Raw genomic sequence first — 16,481 nt, 5'->3', positions numbered from 1 at the left:
GAGAGTTAGCCAGCAATAGATAACCAAAGCCGATGCTGGGACCTGAAAAGAAGAAATGAACTTAAAAGGAAGGAAGAGGCTTCTTTTGTTTTTGTTTTTGTTTTTTAAGGTATAAAGAAGTCCCTGAGAGCTGGGGTGATTAGCCCCCGGGCCAGGCCAAGGGGAAAGCTGACAGCATCCATTACGCGTATCTTAGTTATACAAAGCATGTCCATTTATCTGAAAGGGCTTTAGCATCTGCCTGTGTGGAGGCAGGGGCCTGAACCAGATGGCCTCTTTCTTCCTGTTGCAAAGACTCTCTTTCTAGACTCACCGTACATCCAGGTAACCCAAGAGTATCAGAACTGTTTCTGTGCTGGTGAAGGAAAACGGGTGATTGGCTTCTGCAGCAAGTCTGGTCCCTCTTCCCACCTGACTCAGCAAGTAGACAACACTCCGACATGTGTCTGCTGGTTCTGTGAGGTCCCAGGCCTGCGGTAGGGAGTCGTGAAAGACTCGCAAAACTGTACTATCCACTCCATTTCTAAAGGACTGGCCTGGGACTTGATGCCTGGGCCCTGGGAACATGCAAAGGTTTTTTGTTGTTGTTATTGCTCACATCTACATCGTGGAACAACCGTCACCATCATTATTAGCTATCATTTTTCGAGCACTGTGTAATCAACATTTTATATGCATCAGCTCATTTAATTCTCACAAAATCTCTGAGAAGATCTTATCATATTACCACCCTCACTTTAGAGTGAAGAATTTGGAGCTCAAAGCACTCAGACTATTTACCTGAGGTCATGCTGCTGGTCAGCTGCAGAGCTGAGACTGGAACCCAGGTCTGTCTTCCCCTAGAACCCCAAGACCCAGCTACATGGGCTCCTGCCTCCATATCCGTCCTGGTGTCTGAGAATAGTTAACCTCTACCGTCGCTGACCGGCGAGTACCTGGGTTGGTACTTCTCTCCTCAATACAATGATATCATTACATACTGCCCTCTAAATTCGAATTCTTAGCACATCCAAATGGTGCTTTGTTTTTCTTTAATTTCTGTTCTGAAAACTCAAATTAGGGGGGAAGGTATAGCTCAGTAGTAGAGTGCATGCTTAGTATGCTTGAGGTCCTGGGTTCAATCCCTGTAACCTCCATTAACAACAAAGAAAAACATGCTGCTAACTGGAAAAAAAGCGGACTGTGACAACTCAAAGATAATTCATTGTGCCATCAGCCACAATAAACAATAAACCTCTAAATGCATTAAAATTCTTGAATGAAAACAGAGCTATCAATTAAACAAAGAAAAGTCAATAGCACCTAAGCTGCTGAGCACTGATGGTACGATACAAGTGCCATCTCAGTAAAAATACTTTATCCAGGTCTGTCGTCTCTACATTCGTCCATCTGGGCTCCTGCACCTGCTCCCAGGCCTGTCTAAACCAGTACCAGGCACCAGATTAGGGGGCTCTGTGAGAACAACAGTTGTCAGGTTAGGGGGGCAAGGCCCAATCCGAGGTTAAACTGTTCCTTAAAATGCTTTGATAGCCGGTTCCTCAAGACATGAACCAAAAACCCCATTCACCCTTCAGGTTAGAGTTTAAGGGCCATTTCTTCCAGGAGAAGGTGACATTATTTTTGCACCCTTCCATGGCACCCTGTGCAGGGACAAGGCCTGCCTTACCCTTCACTGTATCACCAGTGCCTGGCCAGCACTGGGCACAAAGTGGATGCTAAATAAAAGTTTGTCAAATCGATAACAGGTCAGGCTGCCTTTTCAGTTGGCCCTTGTTGGCTTCTGGCCAAGACCCTATCCACGTCATGATGGGATGGCTGGGAAAGCTACGGCCTGACCTTCCTGATGGCCAGGGGTAGTCACTGCATGATTAGGATAACGGAGATTTCCTCAATACGTGCCTCCCCTTTGCTTTATAAAAGGTCACCCAGGATGGGCAGTGGTCTCCTGCTATGTCCTCCTCAGAGGAGGGTCCATCTAATACCCTTGATGAAACAGAGCCCAGGGCTGGGCTGGGGGTAGCCTTCAAGGTCCTAGGACTTAAGGTGTGAGGAAGTCAGCTGTTCCTACCAAATGGGCAATGGCCTACTTAGGCCCTCGGTGTCTACTCACAACTTTGCCCGGGCCCAGCTAATCATGACACACTTAACTCTCAGGGTGGCAGTGACTGCCATCGCTCCAACCAACTGCTGGCTGTAGGAGGGCTGTGGGGGCACCTTGTTCCCGAGAACAGTGCTGCCTTTAGACCCGGGCCCTATGCTCCCTCTCCTCTGGCCATGCCACTCCCCATGGGGTGAGAGGTCCACAGGGCTCAGGCGTTGTGCCCAGGCCCTCCTTTCTAGGCCATGCTCTGGCTACTGGGACTCCAGAACTCTCTGCCCAAATGATCTGAAGCCTGCATAAATGCATAAAAATCTAAAGCCTTCTGAGTGTGGACATAACCTTCCACTTGGGTATCTTTAGGTCTGAGAGATGCCCAAGGGTCAGCTATGGGGGTGGCATGTGGAGCACGCTTACATGTGCAGATGAACGTGCCCCATGCATGCACACAAGGGCCCTGGAAGTGCAGGACCGAGCAGGGGGTGGCACACCACTAGGGGCCCCATTTGCAGTCTGATCTTGGTCCCTATAAATGTTAGGAGCAGGCCAGCCCATGAACCTGCCTGCTGGAGACACAGGGAGCAACTCGTGGTGACACTGTGCCATGACCAGCACCTACTGTTGCCTCATCCACCTCCTTCCTCTGCTCTGTGCCCCTGAGGAAGCCACTGGTTCCAGGCTAGGCTTGCATGGTGCTATTCAGGAGGGAGCAGAGGCCCCAGTGTCAGCAAGGGTGCCCTACACAAATGTGAACACCTACACACAGAAGGGGGCAGAGTGTGAGTGTGGATGTGTAAGTGTGTTTGGGTGACTGTGAGCAAACACATGAGCAAGGAAGTGAACAAGCGAGGGGAAATGCAAAAGAGGATGAGCACGTGAAACAGAGCGAGTGCACATGGGAGAGGAAAAACCTGTGTGTGCACGTGTGTGGACCTGGGAATTCTGTGCAAGGAGGGCCAGGAACGGGAGGGAAGGAGTGTGCCTGCTTGTCTGTCTGAGTGAGAAGGGGCATGGTTGCAGGAAGGAATGAGACCTACAGAGGGAACAGAGAACAAACAGGTGTGCCTAGCTCTAAGAAGCATATCTCGTGGAAAGGGGTGGGCCATGGGGCCATGGAGCTAAGAGGTGCGGGTATGCAGGAAGAAGATGGCTGGAAGGTGCGGGAGCTCGAGGGTGGGTGTGTGCCCGCCCCCCACCCCACCCATAGCTGGGTGAGACATAGACAGGGCATGTGCCTGGGGACTGCATGTGGGTATGTGCACGTGTGTACATGAGCAGGAGGCTGTGACAAGCGAGAACAAACACAAGCGTGTGAGCGCCTGCGTGGAATGCCTCTGGGGGTGCACGTGGGCGCGCCTATCTCTGGGACAGCTGTGGGCGATACCTGAGGATGTTTTCGTCCAGGAAATCTCAATCTGGGAGGACTGGATGACCTGCTTGGCGCTGGCTCAGGTCCGGGTAACCGCGGCCTGGGTGACCACGGCCCAGAGTGTTGGCCATGTCGCCTCCGCCTGGCAGTGCGTGTGGGAATGAGTGAGTCACCCAGGCATGGTTGGCCCTCGCTCTGCCTCGCCTCTTAGTCTTGCCCAGCGGGGAAGACAGCTGGGAGGGGGAGAGATTACTCGAGGGCTGTATTTTTACACCACCATTATGCAATTGCTTGCAGTGCCCATGGGCTCATTCTAATAGTCCAATGCCTCAATTCTGGGGGCCAAGACACCTCCATTTCCTTTTATGTCCAAGTTGCAGCTTACGTCAGTGGTTGCACAAACAGGGTGGAAGTCTATTCTTTACCAGGCTCCAAGACCACCCTATTTTCAGTGCCAACCGCCTTCCACCCCGCCCCCGCCGTCCTTTCCCACTCCTCCCTTCTCGGCTTTAATTTTCTTAAAAGCACTTATCACCATCTGCTGTACTATGTATTTCACTTAATTATTTTCTATCTTTGCCTTAATAGCAAACACCTATGTATCACTTGCTACATTCCAGGCACTGTTCTGAGCTCCGGTCGTTCATTTAATCCCCCAACAACTCTACATGGTACTGAATGTTACACCTGCCACCTTGTAAATGGAAGGCACAGAGGGGTTACATAGCTTGCCCACGATCACCCCAATGGTAAATGGTGGAGCCAAGCCTGGGTCCAGAATGCCTGCTCTTAACTAGTACACAATACTGCCTCGTGAGGGTGGGAAATTTTCTCAGGTTGGTTCATCGTTGACTCTCCAGTGCTCACAGAGTGCCCAGCACATGGAGGTGGTCAATGAATAGTCAGTAAGTGAATGAAGAAATGAATCAATGAATGTTGGTCACGGAGGATGGAATAAAGACATAGTTGCCTCTCATGGAGGAAACAGGCAAATAGTTATTTCAACACCAAGACAGCATCGTGGGAGCCTAGAGGGGCACATAACTTCCCAGACTTCCCAGAAGAAGGACACAGATGGGGACAGGCACAGCGACATTGCTCGACTCCTCCCTGGGGACAGGACTTAGTTCTTGCCTCCCTCCACAGGGTGCCAGGAGTTGATGATGGCTCCCTGGTGACAAAGGAGGAGGAATAGGGTAGTGGCCAGGAGCATGGGTTCTGGAAAGAAACTCCCTGGAGCGAATCCTCACTCTACTAAACATGAGCTAAGTAACCCTACATAGAATCTCTAGCCTCCCTGGACCTTGATCCTTTTTTCTATAAGATGAGGACAGCAAATAATACCGACCAGCAGAGAGGGTAGCAGAGAGGACGACGTGAGACACACGTTGTGATATTGTGACTTATGACTTAAAAGAAATACATAATTGGTCATTCAGATAATTAAAATATGTATTTCTTATATATATTTGGTCTTCATCCACAGTTCCTAACTCACAACTCCCAAAGCGTTTGGAATTTCCTGAGCTATAAGAGCAGTGGGATAATATTTGGTCTCTTGTCCTCAGTTCCCGAAAAAATGCCTCAGGGAAGGTGACTTGTGGGATCGCACAAAGGTGGGGGCTGGTTGCCAGGAGAACCAACCATGTGATCAGAACACTGGAACTTTCCAGTCCCAAGCCCGACCTCCAGGGAGGGGAGAGAGGCCGGGGGTTGAATCATTCAACAATGACAACGATTTAGTCAATCACGCCTATGTAATGAAGCCTCCAAAAACATCCGAAAGGACAGGCCCCGGAGAGCTTCCGGGCTGGTGCACACGTGGACAGGTGGGGAGAGAGGTGCTGGGAGACGGCATGGCAGCTCTGTGCCTTCTCCCCATGCCTTGCCCTGTGCCATCTCCTCCATCTGGATGTTCCTCTATATCCTTTAATATCCTTTCATAATAAATTGGTAATCAGTAAAGTGTTTCTCCAAGTTCTGTGAGTTGTTCTACACTAACTGAACCCAAGGAGGGGGCTGTGGGAACCCCTGCTAGATAACCAGTTGGTCAGAAGGACAGGTAATAGCATGGACTTGCAATTGGCGTCTTGAGTTGAAGGCAACTGTCAGAACCTCAAATCTGTGGTGAGTCAGAGGCACAAGTCACAACCTGGGCTTGCGACTGGTGTCTGAAGTGGAGGGCGGGCTTGTGGGATTGAGCCCTTTACCTGCGGGATCTGAGGCTATCTCCTGGTAGGCAGTGTCAGAAATGAGTGGCCCTGCCCTCCTGCGTACCTGTAAAAGCACATAGTACAGTGCCTGCCCCACAAGGAAGACAACGTGTGCGGTCCAGTGGAGATGACCAATACTCTTCTCCCATTCTATGTTGGTTGTTGGCTTTCGGGCAGAATGGGAGAGCGGGTTGGAATTAAACATATCATATGTATTACTGTGGTCTCTCTGCGGTGGCTTCACCCTGTTTTCCAGAAACAGCCCAAAGCAGGGCAGGGACTATGTTTCATTCACCACTATATCCCAAGCACTCAGGATAGTACCTGACACATAGTAGGTGCTCTCTAAGTATCTGCTGAATAAATGCTTGTGTGATTACATTAATTTAATCCTTATGAGGGTAAATGTTCATATTGTTGTTGTTTCCATTTGCAAATAAAGGACTAGTGGACCAGCAAGGCTAAGTGACTTGTCTATAAACCCACAGCCCATATGCAGAACAGCCAGACTCAAAGGCCAGACCCCATGCTCTCTCCACACCAGGTTACTCTCTGAACTCCTATACATCATGTCCTATTTTTCTGTGGAGTTTTTCTAGCCAGTGGGGCCATCCCTGGTTGTAGAATCATCTCTGAATTCTATGACTCATATCTGAATCACAGAGCTGTTTCATAGTTGGAAGGGACTTGTGATGTCATTGCGACCTCCCACCCATTGTGGAAATTTCCTCTCCAATGTCTATCCAGGCAATACTTGAATGCCTCCAGTGATGGAACACTCATTTTCTTCCCCCCGAGTGATCAAGTTCCATGACTGGACTACTTTTAGAGTCAGAAAGTTCTGCATCCCATGGGCCAACAGTCCTCTCTTTAATTTCTGTGTATGAAATATATGCCCTCTTCCTAAGACACACACAGAATGAACATGCTCTCCTCTTCACAAGACAGCCTTTCAGATGTTTGCAGACAGCTCTCACATCCCTTTGGAGATGTGGAGACTTCTTTTCCTCAAGCCAGCCGTTTCAGGTCCCGGCAGACTCCTATGCGATGGCATCCATCCTTGACCATCTCAACAGGCCGCCAGAAGTATTTTGGGCACCCCCTACTGGATAAGGTGTGAATTGCATCAAAGGGCTCCATGCTCACCGGGATGCTTGAGGCACTTCATCAGTAGCTGGGGCGCTGGGGCACTGGCTCACAGGGTGACTAAAACAACCGTTTATTTTAGAGTTATCGCCTTAGAGTCACATCTAGTTGTTTCCCACGTCTATCTAAAAGAGTGTCACTGAAGACTAGACCCTCAGGTTCTTCGCTAGTCATGAGGTTTCTCACAAGCTACATGTTTGAGACTTCAAAATTAGAATTCAAGAGCTGTTGTTTTTTCCTTAACAAAAAGGTCTGGAAGGAGAGATATGAAAATGTATGCAGTGTCATAGGATCATGGGGGTTTTTTCTTTTCTTTTTTTCACTTGTCTCTATTTTCTAACATTTCTACAATGATTATTTGTTATAAGGAGAAAAAAAACAATAACACTTATAAAAATTAAAAAACACAAAAAATGTCCCTGCCCTCCTTCTTCCATTCCTCCCAAGGCTGCTCGTCATGAGTTGGGTATTTGGCCTACAACTGGGACGAGTTGCCACCCCATGGGCAGTCTGCCTTGGTGATGTCTCTGCAGTGACTGCAATGGCCTGTGGTCCAGATACCACGCTCCCCACAATACAGTCAACCCGGCTCAAGCAGCATGATCTGACATTCACAGATCATGACAGAGGCTTCATAACTATCAAGAAATTTCTCCACATCATCCATCCCACTTTTGGTTCATGCCACAGTCAGGTTGTATTTCCTAATCTTACCTTTTGAAGTCTGCCCAACACACCATTGGTCAGTGGTCATGTCCCGATCAGGCCCAGACTCCCCATCCCTTCACCCTTTTCTCCACCCTCCTGCACACCCTCAGCAGCCTGCTCTCCCCTCCAACTGAGCCTAGAGCAGCTACAAATGATAACAGGTCCGAAAGACAACAGGGATTAGAAAAACAAATCCCCATTTAAACGAAGACCCACGGACGAGCTGAGTCACTCCTCTCAAATGCACAGATTCCCCAGGCTCTCCTCCAGCCCCAGTGCCAACAGGGGCTCTCCCTCCATTCGGAGGTCAGGAGGCACCTGGGTGTTGGGAAGACTCACCTGGCAGCCTCTCGCTGCAGCACATGTCCAGGGCCCCTCCCTCGGAGTCATCAGCAGTGTGGTTCTCTCTCTCACTCCTGCAGCAGGATGAAAAATGTGAGATGAGGCTGTTGAGCCGGGATCCAGACAAAACCCTAAGCAAAGAGAAAAAAAAAAGCCTTCCTTTCTTGCTCTGTGTTCCTTGAAATAACTCCATCCCATTAGGGGGAACTGAGGCAAAGACCAACCTACGGAGGAGTCAAGCCGCACAGGCAAGAGCAGAATTCTACAGATGTCTTCCAGGTGGAATAATCAGCAGCAGCATCACCACCTTCTCTACCATGGAAGGAGGGCTTACTATGTACAAAGCACTTTACAGACTTTATCACACTGAGTCTTCATCAAAACTCCGTGAGTTAGGGATCATTCCAGCAGCTCAGAGAAGTTCAGTAACCTGCCTAAGGTCACACAGCTCATTAGGCTGGAGCTGGGCATGAAATTACAGTTTAGGACTCCAGGCTCCCTCTCACTGCTGTGCAGTTCTGCCTCCTAGTTCCTGTGGGTTTGAACCATGGGTGAGCAAGAGGGATTTGGGTAACAGACAGTCTGTGTCCACCTCCCCACATTTTGCACATTCCCTGTGCCTTGTGTAATAAAAAGTGGCATGCAAACCTCGTCTCCAGGAAGAGCTAGAAAACGGAGCTGTATATACAGTTGCATATTCTAAATGTTCTATTTCTTTCTGAAATCAGAAAACTCTTTCTAGCTCCTCAGGTCACCTTCCAGGACTGTGCTGGGGTCTAGCTCTTCTCCTTTACCCAGTGAGCTGGGAGAAGGTTGCTGGAGATTAGCCAGAGCCCAGAAAGTGTTTGTAGTTTGACATATCCTGAGGGCAACTGTGCTGCATGCAGGGCTTCCGGCTTTGGGAATGGCCTGCTGTGCAGGTGTGTGGCTCTGCCTGCCCTTCATGTCTGACCCCTGGCAGTAGCTGACTGATCCATGGCTGGACACATCAACCAGGCTGGGCCAAGCAGATCCTCTACCCTGCATTTTTTTTTTTTTTTTTTTTTTTTGGTTGAAGCATAGTCAACAATGTTGTGTTACAATGTCGTGTTAGTTTCTGGTGTACAGCATAGTGATTCAGTTATACATATACATGTATATACCTTTTCATATTCTTTTTCATTATAGGATATTACAAGGTATTGAATATAGTCCCCTGTGCTCTACAGTAGGACATTGTTGTTTACCTATTTTATATATGTAGTTAGTATCTGCAAACCCTGAACTCCCTGCACTTTTCAGATGCATTCTGGAGGCCTAGAGCCACAGTGCCCTGGAGAGAAGGTCCAAAACCATCTGCTGCCCAGGGCCTCGGAGCGGCTTCATTCCTGCCCACATTGAGTCTTGATTGGGCAACACTGTCTGTCAAGGCCATGAGATGCCCCAGGATCCTTCCAATAAATTCCAACATTTTAGCTTAAGCCAGCAGGATTTGATTTCCGAAACTGGCAACCAAAAGAAACTTTATTATAGCCTTGCTAGCATACTACTTTCAAAAAGTCCAAGAGGTCAGCCGCCTCTCTGCCCATGAGCCCTGCACTCCTACCTCTCAGACTGGTCCTGAGGCTGATTTCAGGCTGAGCTGCAGATCTGATACAGTTAAGGGCACACAGGCTGGGTTAAGGATGACCCTTTTCACTTTGACATCTTCTTGTCTCAGCCGGCACTGCACTTTTTTCCCCTCACTCTAGTTGGCAGGGTCTCTGAGAATCCCAAATCCCAGAGCCCAGCTCTCCTGCAGAGAGAGTGCTACTATCTTCAAGGCCCTTTAAATGTCTCCGGAGTCTCTCCACTTTTCTCCCTCTTCACCACCTACATCTTGGTCCAGGGCCGCATCTCTTGCCTAGATTACTGCGGCAGTCTTTTAGCTGGTCTCCAGCTCCCACTCAGGATGGCCTCCAAAACATTCTCCACATGGCTTTGATACATTTGGCTTCATAGGTTGTGCAGTTTATAACCTGTGCAACTGGATGGGGCAGGCCTGAGCTAGAATCAGCTCTTTCAAAACGCAGCATTTATCATACAACTTCCCTTAAAAAAGACTTTAATGCACTTTTTAAGAACAAAGATAAAAATCCTTTGACATGGTTTATCAGATCTTGCATGGTCTGATCCCTGTTTACCCCTCCAACCTTATTTCATGCCCCTTTCCCCTTTAACCTCTGCACTCTGTACCGAGCTGTACCGGATGGGTTCCTTCCTTCACAGTGCCTCTGCACATGCTTTTCTCCCTGACTGGAGAGCCCCTGAGCTCTACTTCCTAGTACTTTTTACTCATAGCTCTTGACAGAATTTGAAGTTTCATATTAACTCATGCCTTTGATTAGCATTAGAGTGTAAGTGGCATGAGGGTAGGAACCACCACTTCTGTTTTATTTACCATTGTACCTTCAAAGCTTCGCACAGTGCCTGGCTCATAGCAGGTGTTCAATAAATAAATAAACACTTGTTGAATAAATGAATGTTGCCCTGACCTTCTTGAAAAAAACATCAGGAACCTCAAACACGGCCATTATCTGAGCTGCCTTGTGGCAGGTCTCCGGAACCCTCCTCCACAGCTGCTACCCAGAGCAGGCACAGAATCGCACATCTGGAAGGCCCCTCATTTAGCAGAAATGGAGGCACAGAACAGAGGTCTGACTTGCCCCAGGTGATACACCGAGTGGGTGGCCACGTGGACTGGGATGGAGACCACCTATCCCCTACCTCCTGATGCGGAGAGTTTTCTTTCTTGATCTGCAAGAGTGTCCCCGCTGGAGGGTGGCTCCAGAGGCCTGGCCCCTGGCTGGGTGCAAAAAGGTAACCCCGGTATCCAGATACCTCTGGAAGGGGACCCGTGTGTGACTCACAGCTGCTTTCACACCTTAAGCCTCCCAGGCCCCAAGCCGTGTTCAGAATAGCTCAGCACTGCATGTGTGCAGCAGACTCTATAAATAAGCTTCCTGGAAAATGACTAATTTCATAATCAGGAAAGCAGAAAGAGTAGCACCTCTCATCTGTAGAGGAAAATGGAGCAAGAGCCTGCTCTCGGCCCTGGAGTTGAAGGGCTCCAGGCAACCTCGCCAAAGTCTGCATGTCTAGGCTGTTCGGAGGAGGGTTTTAATTAGATTTCCAAAGAGAAGAGATGGGCCGTTCAGGCTGATTGGAGAAGACCAGTCTCTGGGCACTGCCCTCCATCCTCTTCACCAAGAGAAGAAAGCCTGTTTGTAGCAGATGACTGCAGGCTCCTCCTCGCTCCTTCACCACCTCTCTCAGCCAGGCAACAGGACCAGAAAACTGGTCTGTGACCACGGCAGCAACTTGCTGGGCTGGCCCCCCACTGCTGCTCTCAAAACCAGAGAAACCCAGAGATAAAGGGACTTGGCGATCACCCTGCCTGTCCTTCCCTCACTGACGGAGAATGTCTGGGGGTGGGGGTGGGAAAGAACTTTTCCAAACCACCACCCCTCATTCAACAAGCATTTGCTGAGCACCTCCTGTGAGCAAGCAGCAGAGTTCTCCCAGGAACACAATGACAAACAAGCCAGGCCCTTCCCTCCACAGCTGCCAGTCTTCCAGGGAAGACCCCACACCTGCTTTAATAGATTGTATGCACGTGACACCTTGGGGCGCTCAGCTTGTCTTGTTGGGAGGGGGCTGTCGGGGGAGTCTTCTGGAAGGGCATGATAGGGCTGGTTCTCAAAGGATGTCTCCAGGTGGATGATGGGTCACAAGTGAAGGACTTCCTTCAGAGTGCAAATGGCAGAAGTAAGGCACGGAGGCCTGAGATGTCTGGGATATTTGGGATTAACTGGAAGCAGGCTGGTCAGCAGGGTGGGGTAAGTGATGGAGGCCAGGCCTCCACAGAGGCACATGAGCAGGAAGCAGGCCTCACTGCTGGGAATCCTGCCTCCCGAGCAGGGCATCCCTCCTCCACATGACTGGGAGGCTTCCCCGGAACTGAGAGACGCCCCGGGCTTCCCCATCCCTGGGCTGGCCAGGTCTGCAACAGGAAGGGCAAACAGCGGCACATGTCTGAGGAATGGACATTAGACCCAGCTGGTGGCAGCTGATCTGGTCCCAAACGGGTCCTTTTTTTTAATTGGGGTAAAATTCACTTAACATAAAATTCACCATTTTAGCCATTAGAAAACATACAAGTCAGTGGCATTTTTAATATTTTCACAATGCTGTGTGGCCACCACCATTATCTAGTTCCAGAACAGTTTCATCAGCCCAAAAGGAAGCCCTTACCATGAAGGAGTCACTCCCATTCCCCCCTCCCCAGCCCCTGCAACCACTAACCTGCTTCCTGTCTCTCACGGATTTGCCTGTTCTGCATATTCCCCATAAATGGAATCAGATACTATGTGCCTTTTGTGTCTGGCTCTTTTCACTTAGCATAACATTTTCTAGGTTCATCCCAGTTGTAGCATGTACCAGTATTCAATTCTTTTTAACGGCTGGATAGTATTTGACTTTATGCATAGACTGCATTTTATGCATCCATCAGATGATGATGGTCTTCTGCGTTGTTTCCACTTCTGCCTATTGTGAATAGTGCTGCTACAAACAACTTTTAAACTCTGCTCCCAACAAGCTTACAACTTTGGTCAATCCTCTCTCACCCTGGGCCCCTGAGGCCTCATCTATAAAGTAAGGTGGTCAGATTCTAGGCCCCTAGAAGCCTGAATGTCATCACTATCATTTGTCCATTTGTGTGGGAAGGTATTATGTACCCCCAGCTACTCCACCAGGCTGGGTGCTAGAGACCCGGCCTGGACCAGCCCACCTTATTTTTCTGGAACTTGTGGCTGGTGGGGGAGACACAGAACCTGTAATGCTATGGGCTGGGTGCAGCATTCTAACAGAGGCCTGCCTAAGATGGGCTGGGAGCACCTCACCTCTGCTGTGGGAGGGTGGGTGGGCAGGTGGATGGGCGAGTGCTGTTAGGATGCACCCTGGAGCGGATGCCAGCTTTGCCCAGGACGTATGCAGAGAAATAGCTGACAGGTCTGGGGAGGGAGGCAGAGGAGCTGGCACCTTCTTCCAAGGTGGGTGAGGGGCAAGGAGGAGCTGGGATGCTGAAACCAGGATTCCTGGGTAGAAGGTTGAGGCCCCAGGAACCTCCAACCCAACCCCAGGCAGACATGCCTTCTACCTTGGGCTTCATGCTCCCCAGGGCCCTCCAGACATCCCACATTGTCAACACGAAGCTCTGTCACTCTCCTGAAGCCCTGACCCCTCCAGACATCTCTATTTTCTGAATCAAACCTGCCCACTCCCACTTCTCTAAGTCTTTGTTATTGCTGTTACCTCAGCTTGGAATTTCCTTTCCTTCTCCTGCCAAATCTTACTCATTCTCAACATTACCTCTTCTATGGAGCACCGGCTGATCTCCCACCTCCGGGCTCCCCCACACCCTGGGCTCATACTCCTCTCTGTCTCTTGTTTGGTTCTGCTGCTATAGTTAGCTGTTTGTGCACCTGCCTCTCCCACCAGGCATCCAGTGACATGGGAATATCCCTACCCCCCGTCACCTCTGCATCCCAGGTGTTCAGGGCTCAAGCCTGTTGATGTACAAGTTAAAGGTCAAATGGAGGGCAGTGGCAGGGCCTTAGGATTAGTGGCTTTGGGGGCTCTAGGAGGACAGAATCTAGCTAGGAGCTTCCTAACCTGGAGAAGGCGGTCAGACCATGGCCAGAAAGAGACCCATAATGCCGTCCAGATTTTCATCAGCATGTTCAGTGTGCAGGGGCAGAGGACATGCTGGCTTCACAGAAAACCAGGCTGACTACCTCATGCAAATGAGTTGCAAAGCATGCAGAAGGAGAGGCCCTGCCCTCCTCCCTGGGGCGGCCACAGGGAAGCACACACCTGCTCCCTCATCATCCCTCCCAAAGTGTCTGGATGGGGAAGGGTGCCATCCGGGGCCAGGGCAGGAAGCTTTCTCAGCAGAAGGCACACTGGAGATGTGAATGGAAGAGAGAGGCCAGCTTCAGAACATCCAGATGGGGAAATCGAGGCAAGAGAGGTTAAGTGACTTGCCTCAGGTCACACAGTGTGTGAACACTTATTTTCAGGTAGTTAAAAATCCAGAGTTCCCTTTGGGAGTTAACTCTCTCTTCCCCAAGTGCTCTGCCTGTCCCTTGCCCCAGGGATGGCCCAAGACCAGTGATCAGTTACCTGTCATTCTGTGTCAGAGCCCAAAGCCTTCTAACAAGTAGCTTTCCTGCCTAAGTCAGTCAGTTTCTGTTGCCGGCAACCACAGAGCTCAGATTGATGCGTGCAGCAAACTCGTGGAACAGATAGGCTCTGAGCCCAGGGCTCCCAATGCTTAGTTCACTGCTATTTCCATCCTGCCAAGCTGCCTACCCTCCCTGCCCAGCTGTCCACTGTCCAGCCATCTGTCCCCACGTCTGAGCAGACTGCAAACTCAGAGCGTTCCGGATCCTAAACACAGGGTCTGAGTGTTCTCTGTTGGGATGTACCCAGATGAATGATGACTTATCTTCCATCATGCTCTGTTGGTGGGAGACAGGGGCATGGGTGTGGGAATGGCAGACACCCAAGAGAAGGGAAGATGGAGGTGCTGGAGGGGCCCAGACTGCAAAGGGGTAAGAGAGTTTTCCATCTTTTACCTGATTCAGGGACTGGAACATTCATTTCTTCAACTAGTATTTACCAAACACCTACTACGTGCAAGCCACAGTGTGAGGCCCTGGGGATACAATGGACTGTAGGCTCTCAAGGCATAATGGGGGAGTACAGGTAACAAAAGGCAATGGGACCCAGGTGGCCTGTTTGATGAAGTGTAGGGTGTTGTGGGGGTGCTGTGGGGGTGCAGGTGAGGTCCTGAATGAGACAGAGGAGTCAGGGAAGAGTCCCAGGAAGGAATCTATGATGAGAACTGAAGGAGGAGTCAGGGGTCAGCAGCTGTGGAGTGAGAGAGGAGCAGGTGGGGTGTTCTAGGCAGAGGGAAGGCACACGAATGGGCCTGGAAGTGAGAGAAAGTGGGGCACTCTCAAGGAACAGAAAGAAATTCTGTCTGGCAAGGGGATGTGGGAAGGGAGTATGGACAGGGAAATGGACTGAGGTGCTCATTTGGGATGTTCTTCCTTTGTGTTTTCCTCCCCTCTCCTCTTCTTTTCAGAGACGGATGGCAGACCTTAATCCTCACGACAGCCCTAGGAAGAACATGCTATCATTACCTGTAGTTTCTAGATGAGAAAATGGAGATTCTGAGAAGTGCAGTGACTTGGCCAAGGTCACACAGCTAGTAATGACAGATCTGCCCCTCACTGCCCATATTCCTAAGCTCTCTTTTCTTCTTGCTTTCAGCCTTTGCTGAAAACAATGCTCTGAAATCAGGAAGAGAGTGAACATGAATGAAACAGCAGACTACAGCAATTGCATTGTAGATGTTCTTTTAAAAACCCTCGCCATAGGTCTTTGGGGGCAGCACTTCCATTCTACAGATAAGGAAACTAAGGCTCAGGGGGTAAAATGACTCTGCTGGACTCACACAGTGGGTGAGTCAGCAAAGGAGCCTGAGGGAGACTCCACTTCCCATGGCTCTGAAGGAGCTTGCTGCTGTGGGGCCATTAGCTTTGTGTGTCTTCCAGGAACAGAGTGACAGGAAGTCCTGCCCTGGACCCTGACCTCAGCTTTCTCCACCTGAAGTAGCAGCCCCAGAGAGCTGTCCTTGGGAGACTGGCTGGAGTGGACACTGTGCATGAAGGTGGCAGCTGTGCTCCATCACTGGAGGAAAAAATGCACTCTGTGGCTAAAGACCCAGCAGCCCTGAGTTCTAGTCCTAGGCCACGGTGTGACTCTGGGCGAATCACTTCCGCTAACCTGAGTCTCAGTAACCAAAAACGAAAATCAAAGGAATTGAATTTAATGACTTTCACGGGCCTTTCCTTAAGGTCGTTTCAATTCTGGGGCTGTCAAGGTTGAGGTGGAAGTGGTGGAGCAGCAGTGAACCAGCAGAGGGCGCTCCCAGTACCAGGGAAACAGCCTTGGTCCAGGGATCCTGGGGCAGAAGCTGCCCAACCTTCAAGTGGTGAGGGAGTTCCCACCACAGCCAGTCACCAATGGAGGCCAAGCTCATCTGTGCTGATTAGTATCTACTGCAGACAGTCCTATCTGTGTGGTGAACAGGAGTCCAGAGGAATATCAATGGAAGAGAAGGGATTTCAGAGTTCAAAGGTCATCTGTTTTAACCCTCTGCTCTCAGATTCTGAAAACACCCCCTTCTGCTCCGTTTCTACAACCAACCCCCTTCCCCAGGTATACAGTTTAATTTACAAGAAAACAGGCAATTACAAATGTGAAGGCATGGTCACACCTCTTGGGGAGGGAGGTGTTTCGGTATTTCCATTCTGCTTGACGCTCACTCCTACCTATAATGCCTTGGGATGTACTTTCCCCCTCAGTGGAAAAGCCCTCTTTTCCCTTGTCTGCTTGGAAAACCCTTAAGACCCTGTTCAAATGTGACCCCTCCCTCAGGAGAAACCCCCTTACTCCCTAAGGAAGAACTGGCTTTCTTCCTCTTCTGTTCTCATGCTCTGCTTGGTGATTATCT

The 16,481-nt window shown here is 49.9% G+C and overlaps 1 protein-coding gene across 6 annotated transcripts in view; it reads right to left on the bottom strand.

The window, feature by feature from the left end:
- The window catches only part of PTPN5 (protein tyrosine phosphatase non-receptor type 5), a 59,999-nt gene that overhangs the window by 29,137 nt on the left and 14,381 nt on the right, over positions 1–16,481 (bottom strand). For 5 of the 6 annotated variants that reach the window (XM_032488883.1, XM_014568051.2, XM_032488884.1 and 2 more), the window contains exon 2: positions 7,874–7,950. Coding sequence is in view for 5 of the 6 variants with exons in the window: in XM_014568051.2 (XP_014423537.1) it covers positions 7,874–7,898 (25 nt within the window). In the remaining variant the exon portion in view is untranslated. Of the gene's footprint in view, positions 1–7,873; positions 8,008–16,481 lie in introns of all 6 variants that reach the window. The other variant, XM_032488880.1, reaches the window with a different exon arrangement.

Source organism: Camelus ferus, chromosome 10, assembly GCF_009834535.1.
Source record: "Camelus ferus isolate YT-003-E chromosome 10, BCGSAC_Cfer_1.0, whole genome shotgun sequence".
Taxonomy (NCBI): Eukaryota; Metazoa; Chordata; class Mammalia; order Artiodactyla; family Camelidae; genus Camelus; species Camelus ferus.
Note: the sequence above shows the minus strand (reverse complement) of the source record. Positions and strands in the feature narration are given on the sequence as shown.